The 20197-nt window shown below is 43.6% G+C and overlaps 1 protein-coding gene across 1 annotated transcript; it reads right to left on the reverse strand.

Annotated features, from left to right (window-relative positions):
• Nucleotides 1-5956: 5956 nt before the first annotated feature.
• Nucleotides 5957-11217, reverse strand: LOC142496420 (uncharacterized). Its single transcript, XM_075603118.1, has 3 exons — nt 11111-11217; nt 9364-9443; nt 5957-7738 (listed from the first exon to the last, which is right to left on the reverse strand). The coding sequence occupies exons 2-3, from the start codon at nt 9422-9424 to the stop codon at nt 6696-6698; spliced, it is 1104 nt and encodes a 367-aa protein (XP_075459233.1). The 5' UTR covers nt 9425-9443; nt 11111-11217; the 3' UTR covers nt 5957-6695.
• Between the last annotated feature and the right edge of the window lie 8980 nt (nt 11218-20197).

The following is a 20197-nucleotide window of genomic DNA, read 5'->3' on the forward strand; positions in this document are numbered from 1 at the left end:
CACTCAGGTATCAGGACACAGGAGAAGGCTGCAGCGGATCACCCAACGTCAGGAATCTGCAGTCATATCAGGCTGTGCTTTCATCTGCTGGGCTCTTTTAGAAGCGGAGGGTTCCCTTTAGGCTTCCACGTAATCCAGGTAGATAAATCCCAAGCTCCGTTTAGGAGTAGCTGGTAGAGGGACAGTCTCACCGATCAGGGTCAGCTCTGCCTCCCACGCCAGCTTCACTTAACCAGCAAAGTGATAGAATACTAAGGGTACTAGTAGATCAATAAAAGTATAATTCCAACTAGTTTCGTAGCAACTATAAAGGCCACTTCATCAGGGAATGGTAAACATAAAGAAATGCGAATATCACATAGGTGTCTGGTGGAAGCACCGAGCAGTGCCGGGTAGGGACCACAGAGACACCAGGATACGGAGTCTCAGCAAGTTCCCCCAGGCACTCACGGACAGCCGCCCAGATGGAAGACCAAATGAGTGATTGCAACATGGCTTCAGATACAGTAGCTTGATTGTAGAGGGTACTCACGGGCTGGATCACTGCTGAGGACAGAGGTATGCGTGCTCCCTGCCGAGAAAGTATTAAAATATCCCAAAACAAGCAGGCATGGCGGTGCACAGCTGCTGGAAACAAATGCTTGGCTGAAGCTCTGAGATGGTCTATTATAATAATTTATTGGCACATGGATAAAAACAGAGAAACCAGCAAGTCTCTCTTACGTGTTTTGTGCTAGACAGCGCTTTATCACTTACACCCCTACCTGCATCTATCAGTCTACCTGGAACGGCTAGGTGTGGCCAACTTTGAAACACACACACACACATACAGTACATTATATATATATATATATATATATATATATATATATATATATATATATATATATATATATTCTATGGTTTTACATATCAGGGCATAATAACAATCACTGTTCCTTAGCAGGTCTTAAAATTAGGTAAATACAACCTCAGATGAACAACAACACATGACATATTACACCGTGTCATGATTTATTTAACAAAAATAAAGCCAAAATGGAGAATCCATGTGTGAAAAACTAAGTACACCCTTATTGCTTCCATAGGAATTAAGATGCTATGTAGCAGACAGGTGCTGCTAATAAAATGCCCTTGATTAATTGATCATCAGCAAGTGTGACCACCCCTATAAAAGCCGAAGTTTTAGCAGTTTGCTGGTCTGGAGCATTCCGGTGTGTGTGTTAACACCATTTTCTCAAACAGTAGGGGAGCCAGATGGGTGCCATGAAATAAAGAGAAATCACATAGTGCAATATGACAATAAAATGTGATAACAAAATTAGGTGATCTGTAAGTAATTACTCACAAGTGGAGCAGAACAGTAAGCAAAATCCCACACAGTGGCATATTCTTCCAGGGGTAATGCACAGGAACCTTCAGGAGCTCAAACAGAAGAAGAGAACCAATAGTGCAGACAATAAACAAATTTATCAGCAAACAAGTAAAATTGGAGGCTTACATGGTATCAGCATATATCGGGCATTTGGATAGACAGGGCAATATAGTTTGCAGTTCGTCGCGACCTCACTGCAGCTGCTCCCTGCGTCCGCGGCTTCGATTGACGACACTTCCCGTTTCCCGGTTTGGACATCCACAATGACACATGTAAAGTAACTCAAGTGCAGCATCAGAGGGTACATTGGACAGGAGTTCTCATAATCATCGCTGTGTTGCCAATGCGTGAGGAACGTCCCGTGGGGTATGGTGAATGGAGCGCTGCAGCTGCCAGCACTTCCCTAAAACTAAGTACACCCTTACTGCTTCCATAGGAATTAAGATGCTAAGTAGCAGACAGGTGCTGCTTATCAAATGCCCTTGATTAATTGATCATCAGCAAGTGTGACCACCTCTATAAAAACCGAAGTTTTAGCAGTTTGCTGGTCTGGAGCATTCAGGTGTGTGTTAACACAATGCCAAGGAGGAAAGACATCAGCAATGATCTTAGAGAAGCAATTGTTGCTGCCCATCAATCTGGGAAGAGTTAGAAGGCCATTTCCAAACAATTTAAAGTCCATCATTCTACAGTGAGAAAGATTATTCAAAAGTAGAAAACATTCAAGACAGTTGCCAATCTTCCCAGGAGTGGACGTCCCAGCAAATTCACCCCAAGGTCAGACTCTGCAATGCTCAGAGAAATGGCAAAAAAACAAGAGTTACATCTCTTACATCTACAGGCCTCAGCATGTTAAATGTTAAAGTTCAAGACAGTACAATTAGAAAAAGACTGAACAAGTATGGTTTGTTTGGAAGGGTTGCCTGGAGAAAGCCTCTTCTCTCTAAAAAGAACATAACAGCACGGCTTAGCTTTGCAAAGTTGCATCTGAGCAAACCACAAGACTTCTGGAACAATGTCCTTTGGACAGACGAGACCAAAGTGGAGATGTTTGGCCATAATGCACAGCGCCACGTTTGGCGAAAACCAAACACAGCATATCAGCACAAACACCTCATATCAACTGTCAAGCACGGTGGTGGCTGGGTGATGATTTGGGCTTGTTTTGCAGCCACAGGGCCTGGTAACCTTGCAGTCATTGAGTCGACCATGAACTCCTCTGTATACCAAAGTATTCTAGAGTCAAATGTGAGGCCATCTGTTCGACAGCTAAAGCTTGGCCGAAATTGGGTCATGCAACAGAACAATGATCCCAAGCACACCAGCAAATCTACAACAGAATTGCTGAAAAGGAAAAGAATCAAGGTTTTTCAATGGCCCAGTCAAAATCCAGACCTCAACCCGATTGAAATGCTGTGTCAGGACCTTAACAAATGCCCACAAACCTCAATTAACTGAAGCAACATTGTAAAGAAAATTGGGACAAAATTCCTCAATAACGATGTTAGAGACTGATAAAGTCATACAGAAAACGATTACTTCAAGTTATTTCTGCTAAAGTTTCTTCTTCAAGCTATTGAATCATAAGGTATACTTAGTTTTTCACTATGTATGTATGTGTGTGTATATATATATATATATATATATATATATATATATATATATATATATATATACAGTTAGGTCCAGAAATAATTGGACACTGATACAAGTTTTGTTATATAGGCTGTGTACCAAAATAAATTCAAGTTACAGTTAAATAATGAATATGGGCATAAAGTGCAGTCAATCAGCATTAATTTGAGGGTATTCACATCCAAATTGGAGGAAGGGTTTAGGAATTACATCTCTTTAATATGTAGCCCCCTCTTTTTCAAGGGACCAAAAGTAATTGGACAATTGACTCAAAAGCTGTTTCATGGACAGGTGTGGGCTATTCCTTCATTATTTCATCATCAATTAAGCAGGTAAAAGGTCTGGAGTTGATTCCAGGTGTGACATTCACATTTGGAAGCTGTTGCTGTGAACCCACAACATGCGCTCAAAGGAGCTCTCAATGCAAGTGAAACAGGGCATCCTTAGGCTGCAAAAAAAAGAAAATCCATCAGATAGCAGAAACATTAGGAGTGGCCAAATAACAGTTTGGTACATTCTGAGAAAAAAAAGAACGCACTGGTGATCTCTGCAACAAAAAAAGGCCTGGACATCCACGGAAGACAACAGTGGTGGATGATCATAGGATCCTTTCCATGGTAAAGAAAAACCCCTTCACAACATCCAGCCAAGTGAAGAACACTCTCCAGGAGGTAGGCATATCATTATCCAAGTCTACCACAAAGAGAAGACTTGACGAGAGCAAATACAGAGGGTTCACCACAAGGTGCAAACCATTCATAAGCCTCAAGAATAGAAAGGCCAGATTAGACTTTGTCAAACAATATCTAAAAAAGCCAGCCCAGTTCTGGAACAGCATTCTTTGGACAGATGAAACTAAGATCAACCTGTACCAGAATGATGGGAAGAACAAAGTATGGAGAAGGCTTGGATCTGATCCGAAGCATACCACATCATCTGTAAAACACGGTGGAGACAGTGTGATGGCATGGGCATGCATGGCTTACAAAGGCACTGGGTCACTAGTGTTTATTGATGATGTGACAGAAGACAGAAGCAGCCGGATTAATTCTGAAGTGTATAGGGATATATTGTCTGCTCAGATTCAGCCAAATTTAGCGAAGTTGATTGGACGGTGCTTCACTTTACAGATGGACAATGACCCAAACATACTGTGAAAGCAACCCAGGAGTTTTTTAAGGCAAATAAGTGGAATATTCTGCAATGGCCGAGTCAATCACCTGATCTCAACCCGATCGAGCATGCATTTCACTTGCTGAATACAAAACTTAAGGCAGAAAGACCCACGAACAAACAACAACTGAAGACAGCTGCAGTAAAGGCCTGGCAAAGCATCACAAAGGAGAAAACCCTGCGTTTGGTGATGTCCATGCGTTCCAGTCATTGCCTGCAAAAGATTCTTGACAAAGTATTAAAAATGAACATTTTATTTATGATTGTGTTAATTTGTCCAATTACATTTGAGCCCCTGAAATAAGGGAACTGTGTATGAAAATGGTTCAATTCCTAAACGTTTCATACGATATTTTTGTTCAACCCCTTAAATTAAAGCTGAAAGTCTGCACTTCTATTGCATCTCGGTTGCGTAATTTCAAATCCATTGTGGTGGCGTACAGAGCCAAAATGATGAAAATTGTTTCAGTGTCCAATTATTTCCGGACCTAACTGTATATGTGTCTCTGTGTGTGTGTGCGTGTGTGTATATATATATATATATATATATATATATATATATATACTGTATATATATATATATATATATATATATATATATATATATATATATATATATAAACAAAAGAAAACAGGTGAACTCCTAGTGTATTAAAGTATAAAAAGGTTTTATAGGATTGTAACATATAAAAAACGCACTCACAAATAGAGTAGAATAAAGAGCATGTATGAGATAATACTCAATCGCCTGAAAACTGCAGGGGTCCACGCCAAACGTCCCGTTGATGCCACCTCTGGTGTATCCGGTGATCTAGCAGGATGTGTGAGTGCTCCAGGAACCGGATGATGTCATAGTCAATGTCCCATGTAGAGACTTCCTCCTGCTACACCTCCTTCAGCCACTACAGCTCATCAGCAGACAACCGCAGTGTTCGGATCGTTGGAGCATGAGTATACAGTATACTCATAATATGCCTGTTTTTAACGTTTGTTTGTGAGTGTTCATTTGTTATCTGGAACATTACATTTAGATACATATTTTTAAACATATTGCACTAGGATCGGGCGCTTTTCTTTTTTGTTTTTCTATACAGGTTAAGGGGAGGTCGTTGAGCCCACAAAGAAGGCAGCCTGTATCCTGTGTGCAAGATTTTGTGTATTCTTTGATCTTTTATCCATGGACTCTTAAGTATCATTATTTATTCCTCCTTTATTAGGATATTATAGGAAGTTCATTTGATACACTATACCTTTATTTGTGTTGATTGGTTTAGAATAGAGTTACATCCACGGTGAAATGGAGTTCCATCTGGATATATATATATACAGTATATGTATAATTCCACTCCCAAGCATTCAGTTATATTTAATTCATAGTTAGAGTCAATAGTAATTTCAAGTATATTTATTAGTTCACATATGTGGTATAGTTAGGCATCAGTTTTATTATTATCAAATTTCCAATTTGGTGACATTTTATTATTTTTATTTAAAACATTTTTTATTGATATATATATATGTTTTAATATTTCATATAATTCTTGGATTATAATTGCTATTGCTCACCATATTATCAAGCGCAGTCCCTGTTTCTCTCTCTCTCTCTCTCTCTCTCTCTCTCTCTCTCTCTCTCTCTCTCTCTCTCTCTCTCTCTCTCTCTCTCTCTCTCTCTCTCTCTTCACATATACATACATATATACAGTATATACATATTTGCAAAAAACAAGACGACAGAACAAAATTATTTTATTTTGTGAAGATATAGGGGTGGCAAGTTGTGCCCCTAGCCAAAAGCCTGCATCTTGTTTCCTGCTCGCGTATCAACCCGGCTTCTGGGAATTGATACCTGGAGACCGGATTGCATGAACTTTCGTTCCAAAAACCTTTTATTTCGTTCTCGTAAGTGTTTATTTGTGATAATTTTGTAATTCAAGGTGTGTTCTTTATGTGACTAAATACAATTTATTTTATTTCCTGCTTTATTCAATCAAAGGATCCAGATGGTAAAGTGTTAATAAGCTTGGTCTCCTGTGACACCGGCTCAAAACGTGGCTCAGATTTTATTGTTTGTATCTCATGATGTGTTAAAAGAATGTATCTTTATCTTTTTCCAATTCTGGAGTGCCGTGGACATTTTATTTTTATATACTGTATACACAAATACATGCCCCGAAAGGAGTCGGTGGTGGGGGTTGTTTGGATTTGGGTGTTGGTTGTGAGGATGGTGGTGGCAAGGGTGCTGTCTGTGTTAGTAGTGGGGGTGGTGTCAGCGGTAAGAGTTATTTTGGCGGTGGTTGTTTCAGTTGTGATTTTGGTGGGTGTATCCATGGTGATGGATGTTATAGTGGTGATCGTGGTATCAGTGGTGGAAGCTGTGTCAGTTGTTGAGGTTGTGGTTTTGGAGGTTTGAGTTGTTTTGGTGGTGGGGGTGGTGTTGGCGAGGTGAGAGGATTTGTGAGTTTTGGAGGTGGTGAGGGTGATTTCGGTGGCTGTGATTTCAGTTGTGGTTTTTTTAAGTTGTTGTTTTGGAGGTTGGAGTTGGAGTGGTGTCGGTGGAGGGAGTTGTTTCAGTGGGTGCAGTGTCTGGGCTGGAACTGATGTAGGTGGTGGTGGTTGTAGTGTGGGGTTTGTATGTGATGAGAATTGTTGTCGGGTTTTTGTCGGTGGTTGTGGTGGTGTCTGTGATGGAAGTTGTACCAGTGGGTGTGGTGTCGGGGCTGGAAGTAGTGGGGTTGTTGTAGGTGCTGGGAGTTGAGTTGGGGGTAGTGTCTGTGTCTGTGGTTGTGGTGTTGTCATTGGTGGGAGTTGTTTCAGTGAGTGTGGTGATGGCTGTAGTGGTTGTTTTGTAGAGGATCGGAGTTGTGGTGGGGGTTGAGGTGTGTGTTTCTGTGGGTGTGATGTCGGGGGTGGGCATGGTGTAGGTGGTAGTTGTAGTGGGAGTGTCGTAGGTGCTGGGAGTGGTGAAAGTTGTTGTGGTAGCAGTGGTGGGAGTTGATTCAGTGGTGGTTGTAGTGGGGGTGTTGTAGGTACTGGGAGTTGTTTCAGTGGTTGTTATGTCTGGGCTGTGAGTGGTGTAGGTGGGGGTGATGTAGGTACTAGGAGTGGTGGAGGTGGTGGTGGGATCAGTGGTAGGGGTTGTGTCAGTAGTTGTGGTGGTGATGGTTTCAGTGATGGGAGTGGTATCGGGGGTTGTGGTTTTCGTGGGGTTGGTGTCTATAGTAGGGGAGATGTGATTGGTTTCAGAGTTGCAGTGGAAGGAGCCACAGGGTGTGGAGTCACGGAATCGTCTGCAGTGGACAGCGTAACAGTGAATTGAATAGTAGATAACCGGAACCTCTGTGATTAAAGCCTTATTCGTTTGTGGCACAGTCCAGAAATAAGACAGGCTTGATGTGGTAGGGTTGGTGGTGGTATTTGGGGGAGTTGAACTTTCTATGGTTGTAAGCTGAGCAGTTGTAGGTTCAGTCGTTACATCACCTGGGGTTGAACCTTCTATGGGGGTAGCCTCAGTGGGCCTACTTGAGGTGGTTGTGGTGGTTGGTAGAGGTAATTGATCTTGAATAGAGCAGATAAACATATTTCTAGTTAGGGCAAAAGAAAATACCAGTCTATTTCCCTGGTGTCACCCAGTTTCCCTTGAATTCTCTGCATGACAACTTTGTGTTCCTTACAGCCTGTGTTTCCCCTAACATCTTCTCTAGAATGTGACTGTGTTTACCGGGACTTCCCATGGAGAGACTTTTCTCCCATGACATCTCCATTTCCCCCAGACTAAGCCACGTTTACCATTTCCCCCTGACCTCTTTGTGTGTCCTGTGAATCACTGACTTTCAGATCGATTCCATGCTTCACAATGTAACGTGACATGTTATATATAAGAAACATTGAAGTAGTTTACCATTATAAAAATATATTGTGTGTGTGTACTCCCTGAGTAATCCACAGTAGGTGGGGAATCACGTAAGGCCTGGGACATAGTGGTGTGAGCAAGGCTGAGAGCGGCTTTAGCAGGGGCTCATGCACACGTCCGCACGCTTGGGGAAGCGTGTGTCTCACGGAGGTTTCAAATTTGGCGCTCGCCGGAGCGCAGGGCCGGTCACGTGAGTGGTTCGCCCAATGAGGGCGAACCACCTCCGTGACATCACTGACCCGCCCCCGACACGCCCATGGACAGCGTGCTGTGTAAGGCCAGGGAAAGCACCGCTTTCCCTGAGCCTCAGCGCGCCTCCGCACTGTTTTATTCACTATGTCCCAGGCCTAAGAGTTTAAGCAGCAGACACATGATAGGCACTCTCCCATAGTCTCTCCCCCCTATAGCCAGCATCCTAAGTGAGGTCCATAGCCCCAGTGGAACGCAAAACTTTGGTGACACGCAAACTGTGGGATCATCACTTCCGTGACGTCAGTTCCGGGAGTATCCCGCAACAATCGACCGCCGGTTGGAGGAAGGAGGGCACACCACTGTTTACCAACAGGGGTCTTCAGCTCACAAGCGCCCATTACCTCCAGCCATAAAGACCAGGAAGGCGTCCAGTGGGTTGTGGACATGGACACTGGACCCCAGGACCCCAGGACTTACAGTACAGCTGAAACCAATACAGAAGATGGGATTTGTCATTTTTTGGTGTTTTTTTACGTAGTCCCTATGTGATCCCTTTGAAGTTGCTTCGTCTACATGTTAAATTATTCATTTAATGACAAAGTTATCCTGCAGGAGAGCAGTTTGTGCCTCACTGGATTCATTCAATTCAATCAGTTACCGGAAGCACCTACATAAGGATCACTGGGGAGTATAGCCAATTACTCTTTGACAAAGTACCCTGCGTGGTACGAAACGCGTCAGATTTTGGATTGGATCTATGTGTTTTTTCCGATTTTGATTAAATTAGTTTTTTCCTAGATTGCGTTCAGGGATTTACTTCCAGGTTAGCCGTGCGCCGCCGTTTCTTTTTATCACAAGCTGATATACACAGCGTAGAATTTGCAGGAAAATACTTCGATATATTAGTAGAAAGAAGTGCAGGATGTAAATGTTTCTCCTTGCTCCACAAAACGGCCTTCATACTGTATATAGCCCTTAACATTGTTTTAGTTCCATGTTAAAGGTTTAGGTTTGTATTTCTTTCATCGGATATAATGAGAGCAGAGAAAGTTCATTCTCTTGACTGTTACATACTCACCCTGTGTGCGGTACTCATTAAAACAAAGAGGCAACAGCACGAGTCCTAGAAGAATCTTCATTCTTATCAGGATCTTTACTCTGTATAAAGAAATAAGCATAAGTCTGGTTATAAGGTCAAAAAGAGAAGTCAGTAACCTCAGACAACCTGCATCTTCAAACTGACTCTTAAATAACTGATCAGTGTCTCAAGAGAGCAGATAGCTGCACACTCAGTGATACCACACGCTCTGGAGGTGCCACACTGCACACTCAGTGATACCACACGCTCAGGAGGTGCAGCGCTGCACACTCAGTGATACCACACGCTCAGGAGGTGCAGCGCTGCACACTCAGTGATACCACACACTCAGGAGGTGCCACACTGCACACTCAGTGATACCACACACTCAGGAGGTGCCGCACTGCACACTCAGTGATACCACACGCTCAGGATGTGCAGCGCTGCACACTCAGTGATACCACATGGTCAGGAGGTGCTGCTCTGCACACTCAGTGATACCACACGCTCTGGAGGTGCCGCTCTGCACACTCAGTGATACCACACACTCAGGAGGTGCCGCTCTGCACACTCAGTGATACCACACGCTCAGGAGGTGCCGCTCTGCACACTGAGTGATACCACACAATCAGGAGGTGCTGCTCTGCACACTCAGTGATAACACGCGATCAGGAGGTGCAGCACTGCACACTCAGGGTTACAAAACGCTCAGGATGTGCAGCGCTGCACACTCAGTGATACAACATGCTCAGGAAGTGCCACTCTGCACACTCAGTGATACAACACGCTCAGGAGGTGCTGCTCTGCACACTCAGTGATACCACACACTCAGGATGTGCAGCGCTGCACACTCAGTGATACAACATGCTCAGGAAGTGCCACTCTGCACACTCAGTGATACAACATGCTCAGGAAGTGCCACTCTGCACACTCAGTGATACAACACGCTCAGGAGGTGCCGCTCTGCACACTCAGTGATACCACACACTCAGGATGTGCAGCGCTGCACACTCAGTGATACAACATGCTCAGGAAGTGCCACTCTGCACACTCAGTGATACAACACGCTCAGGAGGTGCAGCGCTGCACACTTAGTGATACCACACACTCAGGAGGTGCTGCTCTGCACACTCAGTGATACCACACACTCAGGATGTGCAGCCCTGCACACTCAGTGATACAACACACTCAGGATGTGCAGCCCTGTACACTCAGTGATACAACACGCTCAGGAGGTGCCACGCTGCACACTGCACACTCAGTGACACCACACACTCAGGAGGTGCCACTCTGCACACTTAGTGATACAACATGCTCAGGAAGTGATACAACACGCTCAGGAGGTGCAGCTCAGGAGGTGCAGCTCTGCACACTCAGTGATACCACCCACTCAGGATGTGCAGCGCTGCACACTCAGTGATACAACACGCTCAGGAGGTGCCGCTCTGCACACTCAGTGATAGCACACGCTCAGGATGTGCAGCGCTGCACACTTAGTGATACCACACTCTCAGGAGGTGCAGCTCTGCTCACCAGGAATAAAACCTCATACACCCTAGTCTGAAGCCTGCAGATCTGTGCTCAGTTCTTTCACACACCTAGCGAGTTATAACTGTGAGCCAGAGCCCTGAAATCTTACATAGGGAGGTGCTACATGAAGGCACATTTCACCCCTTCCCATGGACATGTCTTCTAATTACATTTCTCTCAGCTTACTACAGTATAACACATTTCTTTCCGTTCTTACCTGCTTTACTCCAGATGTCACTTCCAGTGTCCTTTCTGCATGTGAAAGTGAGATTGTGAAACCGGCGGGGAGGGAAAATATATCTTTGACAAATCAGTAGTTCTGTGGCTTCATGGACACACCCAGTGTGTTGAGATACCTGCATTAGAACACTGTGTGTAATTCTTTCATACCTGATGGAATCTGCAGTACCTACTATGATCTCTGAGCCAATACCTCAGGTTGATATCTTTTAAAGGCTTAGTGTGCCTACCGCGTGGTTTACTTACACCCCACCTAACACACTGACACGATACAGTTTTGGGGAAGTAAAAATTGGTCACAACTTTATTGCCTTAACAATACTTGAAAATAAACGGTCAGCCAGTCGCTTAGTCATGTGTCGTCAGCCCTATTCTCGGTATCTTCCGGCGGGAGCCCTTCTCCAAACCTCCCTAATCTACCATCTGGCGGGAGACCTCTCCCGACCGCCCCGTCATCCGCGCACCCTAGGTCCCCCTTATCATGGCCGCCTGGGCCTACCCGCATAGGATAGAGCCCAGCTTCCTAAGATTGGTGCCAGGGGTACAGCGCCCGATCGCCTACCTCGGTGCCCAATCTTTTCAGGGGGACCGCTATCTGGGGCCCATCCACATCGGATGGAGCCCCATTTCGGGTATTCACGGCGTCCCTACGATGACTGGCCTGACAGTGCCACCGATGCTGTGACGATGGATCTCAAAACAGATTCACAAGACATGGTTAGACATAGCACAACACAACATTACATTCTCAATGGGATGGGTGGGGGGGGAAAACAAAATCAATGAAGAGCTCCAGCAAGCGCAGGGTTTAAATAGCCCGCCTGAGTCCCCCCCCCCCCCCTCTCCCTCCCCCTGTTGGCGCGCACGCGAATCTAACCACCCTTGTGGTGAGGGGGAAGGTGGGAGAGAGTCAGCCACAGCTCACCCTCTAGAGGCACAGCAGCCCTAATGTGGGTGACGGCCCATGCTGGGCCTCTGCCTTTCTATAGAAGTGGGACAGACCTGTCACATTCCTCTGCAATACCCTGGCCAATTCTGACAGAATAGACCGGTAAGTGAAGTCACCTTTAATGGCCTGTCTCCTGCAGAATGTAATGTTTGGAATAATACAATTCCATGTAGGAACATAAGAAATGTATACACATTTAATCCCTTGCGCAACAGATGGGTCAATTGCACCAGGAAGAAGGAAGAGAGAGAAATGTTTTTCTTTTGATCGCCAAACGTGTTTCTGAGGCAGAGTGGTATGTCAGTCTCGTCCCCAGGCAATGAATGTATTGATCTTAGCGCCATTGCCTATTGCCATTTTTTATTTTATTTAATAGATGCAGTTACTTACCGAGTTTAAGGCAATGTAATTATCTAAACTGCTGATCGATCCGTTCTCCAGTGAACGATCGGCAAAGATCCTGCTTCCCAGGACCTCTCGATATGCCCGCCTATTTCAAAAGGGGAAGTGCTGTGGCTTTCTAAATGGTTCCAATAGCAAACCAAGGAAGCATGATACATTAAAACTCAATTAAAAAAAAGGCATAGAGTGTGTGTGTGTGTGTGTGTGTGTGTGTGTGTGTGTGTGTGTGTGTGTGTGTGTGTGTGTGTGTGTGTGTGTGTGTGTGTGTCTGTGTGTGTGTGTGTGTGTCTGTGTGTGTGTGTGTGTGTGTGTGTCTGTAAGTATTGCCTAATACAACACAACGTATTTTTTGTTTTAAACACATAGGGTATTTTTAAGGTATACATCATCATCATCATCATCAAGTAAAACTTTTAACACTCAGCCTGAGGAAGGCTTCATTGTCCCTATCTCTACTGTAGTTCAACACCATATCAAAGGCTGGACAGCTTCTTCAAATATGTTAAAAGTTTGGAAATGTAGTGTTGTGTCCCACACAGAAAACCCTTGACCCTATTGTGCTTTACACTTAAATCACCAATCATACGATGAAAAATATATGCTCTTTTATGAAAAATCAGAAAGGGGGGGGGAAGGAAAACACAGAGTGGATGTGTCTCCTAAAAGAATTCACTATAATGCACTCCTACTTGATTTAAAATTTAACTTTTAATATATTTTCATAAAACATATATTACCAAAAACGTCGTGTATTGTGCATTAAAAATAAATTAAATTGACAGTAACTAGCGTCTGTGTCAGTGAATGTGTGTTGGAGTGGTCTCAAACGACAATTGGTAGTAGAAGCTACAGGACACAGAACGCTGCTTAGTCAGGGTATAAACCCCTCTGGGGCACCTATGAGATCAGGTACACAGGTAATAGTAAATAAATAAATAGACATACACACTCAGTGACTAAGATGTGTCGTAAGGCTACCGCAGTCCTGCTTAGACTTGTAAACCACAGAGCACTTGAAGATGTTAATTATACATGTGTTGCCATCCAATATATATAAAAGTGCTACTGATAGTATATTGATGGAGGGTGAATGATTCACAGCATAGTGAAGCAAATGTTCACAGCATATTGATCATTGAATCATTCTACAGCACACTCCAAATGGTTAAATCATATAAAGAGCAGGCGTGCTTGCACACTGAGTGTAGGTGGAGTACCCAATTCAGATCTACATAGATAAATCCAGGAGACTACAGAACACTACATAAAAGCAGCTCCAAGTAGGAGACTGACAACATGGCGCACTGAGTGTGCATGTCTATTTATTTATTTACTATTACTTGTGTACCTGATCTCATAGGTGCCCCAGAGGGGTTTATACCCTGACTAAGCAGCGTTCTGTGTCCTGTAGCTTCTACTACCAATTGTCGTTTGAGACCACTCCAACACACATTCACTGACACAGACGCTAGTTACTGTCAATTTAATTTATTTTTAATGCACAATACACGACGTTTTTGGTAATATATGTTTTATGAAAATATATTAAAAGTTAAATTTTAAATCAAGTAGGAGTGCATTATAGTGAATTCTTTTAGGAGACACATCCACTCTGTGTTTTCCTTCCCCCCCCTTTCTGATTCACTTTTCAGTTCACAGTTTGCACCCACTTTTTTGGATTACCATTTATTTACTCATTATTTGCTTCAAATAGTGTGGTTTTGTGATCACTCCCTAACCCTAGTGTTTCTTCTTTTATGAAAAATGCCCTAAAACAAGTAGAGATGGGCAGAACTGGGTGTGTGACATCAGAATCTACGGAACCTTACATTGCAAATACACAACCAAAAATTATTCAGAACCAGAACACAGATCAAGGGCCCATTTCTAATGTTTCTTGCCATATGTTTTTTTAATTATCTTACGTTTTTCAGTTATACTATTTTAGATTTCTAATTGCTTTATTATGCTATTTTAGTATTTTCCTGCTTATTTTACAGACTGTCTGCAAAATTCCTATGTGTTGCGTACCGCGCATTATACTCTAACTGTGAAGCGCTTCGAGTCCCGCTAGTGAAGCGCTTCGAGTCCCGCTATGTAAAATAAAGTTATTATTATTATTTTGTGTTTTTTCCATAATTTGGTCAAATAAAACAACCAAACAAATCGAGTTTTGGCAAGACCAGAACAAACAACTGTGACGGTGAAGGGGTTAACCAGGCTCACTAATAAAAGTCCAGCCCACTTGGTTACCCCTGATCCGTGTGTTGACATCCTAGAGTGTCAGTTCTTGGACCCAGATGTCCTAAATGCATTACTGTGACTGTGTGCAAATTATGCGACATTAAAGATTTATGTGTGTATTGTCTTTCCTGGGGTGCTGGGACCGGGAGATTTATAGGCTGTAAGTTTCAGGGTGGGTTTGCTGGAGAAAGTCTTTACAGAATGTGTCTATGTATCGGGGTTCCGGAGTTCTGGGATACCCCAGGAGTTGGATCCGGGAATCGAGTGACATTCTCGGATGCAGCCAAGCACATTGCTCCGGGCAGACTCTGACTCTGAAAACGTTCTTGCGACTCACCGCCAGGATTCCTGCTGCAGCATCTTACAGACAAGGTAAATGGGCATGAAGGGGTTAATGTATACCTGCAATCCTACACAAGGGTCCCTAGTATAAAGAGGGGTTCCTAGTATAAGGAGAGATGCCCAGGTGCCCTGAACCTGGTATAGGGGTTCAGGGGGTGCTCCAGCTAAGTGATAAAGCTGAGAGTGATTTCTTGTGTGAAAAAGTTTAAAAGTTATTTCTAAAGTGTGCCAAGAATGAGGCTAGTGAGAGTAGGCAACATATACTCTCACTCCATCCCTGACACCACAACAGGGACTTATATATTTTTATCACACAGAAGACAGGACACAGTATATTTTATTAAAGAGTTATAGTTAATAGGTATATGTACTGATAACCTGAGAATGAACTGTTGGATTTCTAAGTCATGGATTCCGAGAGACCAAATGGCTACCAAGCTTGGTGCCTATGGGTCTATGCGGAGTCCTGACTTGAAAGCCTCATAGATGCCAAGGTGTTAGAACAGGAAGGGTACTGCAGTTCTGCTTGAGTACCCGCATCCTGGGCTAACACAGGGCTATCTGGCCACCATTTGCCAGAGCCCAGACTCTGTGGAGCCTGGACAGCGGGTGGGCTCCGTATGCGAAGTGGCAGAGGTGCCAGGTTGGCGCATGCCCCTTTGCAGAATGAGAAAAGGTACCCACCAGGCTTTACAATACCGGCAAATCGGTGATGGGCTGGCAGGGAAATTCCCACACTCTGATAGGCTGTAGAGGTTTGTGAATGGGACCCTGAAACCCATAAGGAGCCTTGCAGCCAATGAGGAGCGCAGATTCCAAGCGCCAAATCATCAGTGGCAAATTCAAAGATGCTCTGTACTGAATAGACGCGAGCCGGCTTCAAAGATTTTGACTCAAGAATTCTACTATGTCCCACTTCTGAAGAACGTAGCGGTAGCGTCTAGCATTGCATGCCGAAATCAGTTCCAGGTGTTTCGTGAGTACCTACCCGTCATTGGAAAGGGCTCCTACAGAGGTCATTTTTGTGAATTTTGTTTAAAGGATAGTTTTATTCGTTAGCCCCGTTCCCAGTAAGTGTGTTAACCCTGTAAATTGTGTTACATTGTTTGTATGTCTTTTCCTGAAATAAATTACAATTTATTTTACCACCTTGCTTTGCTCAATCAATGATCCCGGTATAAAATGGTGTTGATAAACCTGGTCTCCCGTGATAAAAACAAAAGACAACAATTTTTAGAACCAAAACAAAAACAGGAGTGAAAGTGCCAACCGTTAATAACCAATCACTAACTCCCCCTATTGCTCTGAATACAGCTCCCCAAATCACAAGCAGGGGCAGAGTAACACTGACAAAACAGATTTTTACATTGGTGCATTGACACTGACGCATATTCAAAAATCCAGTTTTATTGTAAAATTGGGCTGTAAGTTTAAACATTGCACCCAGTGCAACTTTGGCACACTCTATATGCGTCCAATTCTTCCTTTAGTCTGAAAAAAGAAAATCCTCCATACATAACACACACAGACACAAAACTTGATTTTACAGTGGGGGTTGTTGTAGGTAGAGGGGTGAATGTTGCAGTTGTTGGGGATAGAACCCCTGTCTCTCCCCCAAATACAAGCATACATAGCCCAGAGAATATGCCACAACCTGGGACATTAATAGATGCCCCAGTTGGAGAATGTATGAGATGGAGGAGAGTAAGAAGAGTTTGAGTGGAGGCAAAGGGTAGTGAGACAAATTAAGAAATAGGTGAAGGAACACCAAAGGGAAATCACCTCCAGACAAACATCCCTCTGTACAGCTTTCATGAAGGGTAAAGAGGGGAAGGCTGTGTCCTTCATAAAGAAAGGCTCATACTGTAGGTTCATGTTTCTCAATATTAGACACACAATTCATGAGTGCCCTATTACCACCCCCTTATTGTCCCACTTTCCTCACCTGTCAATACTTTTTTGTTCGTCTCCAGTAGCCACTTTCACTCTATTATCTGTCCAAGGTCTGGTATTTCAGTGTGATACCAGTGGGTGTGGAGGAAATCACTGACCAAATAGAGTGTGGGGGAATAGATAATTTGTACACATTTAGAAGCCAGGCAGTTCCTGTTGTTCCTTGCCCCGGGGTGACTATACGCCAAGTGTCACTCCCTTCAGAGGAAATACCCTCTCCCCTAATGACAGTGGCTCATTCTTTCTACATCACGTGAGGCTCCTTTGTATTTCCTTAGTGTCTTCTTTGACACAAACAAGGGATTTGGCAGGTAAGGGCCATTTGTCCCTCCCAGTCTGCCCCTTGGTACTGATATTTGTTGTTTTAGTTTCTCTGGGTATCAGTGCTGGTTGTACGGCAAAGACAGGTGGGGGGCATGTTTGTCCTTTCTTCCATGTAGTAACAAAGGAGGGAGAGGGAGTAGGAGATGTGATCCCCTTTCATTGTACCAACAAGTAGTTGAGATGTTACAAGCTGTCAAACCTCTCAAGGTCCTTCATCGGGTTTTCTTGGCCGTGAGAAGTTTGAAAGCTTGTAACATATCAACTACTTGTTGGTCCAATATAAGGTATTATATCCCCTAGTCCCTCTCCATCCTTTTTTACTACATGTTTGTTGTACTGAAATGTAGTAAGTTGCTAATTCTCAAACTCCTTATGTAACTTGATGAAGTATATAATTCATATACTGTGAACTTCTATGGTATGTATAATTTTACTTATGTACAGTACTGCCAACAGGGCATGGACAGTAGCTCTTTACAAAATACAGGGGGAAATAGTATAAACATTGAGGATACGAATGTTAACCAATGTTTGCCATTTTGTACTGGAGCTCTGTGAGAATTGCTCTCAGTCTCCCTGACTTTTCTGGTAGGATCCTCCAGTATAGTAGATCAATAAATTACTGTATATCGAACCTGTGTCGGCTCTTGTCCGTGTGCGAAGAAGCGCTGATATTCACAGACATATAAAAGAAGCCCCGACCCCCCAATACATATAAACACCCCTACACCCCCAAATACATATAAACACCCCTACACCCCCAAATACATACAAAATAAGCCCCCACCTCCCAAATACATATAAAAGAACCCCACCACCCCCATAATATATTGAAAAGAACCCTCAACCCCCAATACATATTAAAAGCCCCCCCAAATACTAATAAAAGAATCCCCTTCAACCCCACCAAATACATATAAAAAAAGCCCCCCACCCCCAAATACATATAAAAGCTCCCAACCCCCAAATACATATTAAAAAAGCCCCCCACCCCCAAATACATATAAAAGAAGCCCCCATTCCCCCAAATACATATAACCCTCCAAATACATATAAAAGAAGCCCCCATTCCCCCGAATACATATAACCCTCCAAATACATATAAACCCCTAGCCCCCAAATTTATATAAAAGAACCCCCCACAGCCAACCTCCCAGAGAGAGAGAGAGAGAGAGAGAGAGAGAGAGAGAGAGAGAGAGAGAGAGAGAGAGAGAGAGAGAGAGAGAGAGAAACAGCAACGTAGATTCCATGTTTATACTGTAGCTTGTATGTTGCATTTCTGTGTATATGGTATGTGTGTGTGTATATGGTATGTGTGTGTGTATATGGTGTGTGTGTGTGGGCCGCCTGGTTCTTGGGCCAGTTTATTGGGCTTGCCCCCCCGAGCTAACATTTGCCAGCCAGCCCCTGGAGAGAGAGTGGATGGGGGGACAGGGAGAAGAGAGCGTGGATGGGGGGAGAGAGGGATGGGGAGAGGTAGAGAGGATGGAAGGAGAGAGAGCATAGGAGAAGATGGAGGAGTGTGCCTGTGTGTGCGTGCCTGTGTGTGCGTGCATGTGTACAATGTGGATTCCATGTTTATACTTTAGTTAGTATGCAGCATTTCACAGATTACTTTTTTTATTAATCTGACCCTCAACTAAATAAAGTTTTGATGCCTCTGGTCTACAGGAAAAATCTATAGACCACAAAAATAGACAAACAGCAATACCGCTACAGGACAAAGTGGTGGTGCTGTTTGTCAAGTTTTTGTTCTCAAAATACTTCTCTCCCCCTCTACTACTGGTATCAAGCTAAGTACCTCCTAATGGTGGGCACGGTACCTCACAGAGGAAGATTCCCCAAAGCTCCTATTTTTGCCATGTGTTTTGTATCATCATTATTTTGTGTCTATGACTCAAAGTGGGTTTTGGACTGTGTTCAATAAACATGCTTTTTGTTTTATAAAAGTTTATGGCGCCCTTTTTCTGTTCCTACTTTCATACACGCCCAGCCCGCACTGACCCTGTCACGTACGACCCCCTACTAGCACGCGACCTGCATATGGGACATGGGTTAATACCGACGCTCGCAAATGCACCCACTCTTCACCAACTCAGGGGCCCCTCAAATGGGTTGCATCTCTCCTCAAGCCGTCCCAATATACCACCGCCACGAACAGCACACAAGTGAGCTTGTGACTTTAGATATGCAACCAGGGTTAATACACAAAGGCTTCTCTAGCAACCCCCCTTTCTCCTCTGCAAGGAACCAGCGAGTTAGTCTTAACCCCTTCTCAATTGCACATCATAACCGTCCACTGCCACCACCTGAGGTTATGCAGATATGATAAAAGATCTTAGACTAAAATATCCGCCAGGGCCTCAGGTCCCTGTTTATTATAAGAAAAACTATGCACTCTAACACAACATCAGTTGTAGTAACATGTGCCCGAATGTAATGCAAGTTATTCTCTCCAGCGTATACAAGGTTCATTCAGAGCCCAAAGCATTACTTATTAAATGTTTTAATATATATAAAAATACAGTGCTTGAATTACAGAAAAGGTATTACAAAATAAACATACAATTACAATATAAGGCAGAACAGCTTCTTAAAATAAAAGGGGTAAAACAGAAAATCCTATACAGTACATTACCACATGCTATGGACTTTTCCCAGAGAGGCACTGGTTCAGAAGATAAGGTCTTCCATGCTATCCAAGCATGCCCCTGGTCAGATCTGCCGTTTTACAACCTGGCCCAGACTTAAGTACAATTCTTTCTTAGGGCACCTTCATGAGCCCACCCCTTCTACAAAATACCTTGAAGCTGTTCTCCCCCAACCCTGTCTGTAGACCTTGATTAATTC

Source organism: Ascaphus truei, chromosome 6 (genome assembly GCF_040206685.1).
Source record: "Ascaphus truei isolate aAscTru1 chromosome 6, aAscTru1.hap1, whole genome shotgun sequence".
Classification (NCBI taxonomy): Eukaryota; Metazoa; Chordata; class Amphibia; order Anura; family Ascaphidae; genus Ascaphus; species Ascaphus truei.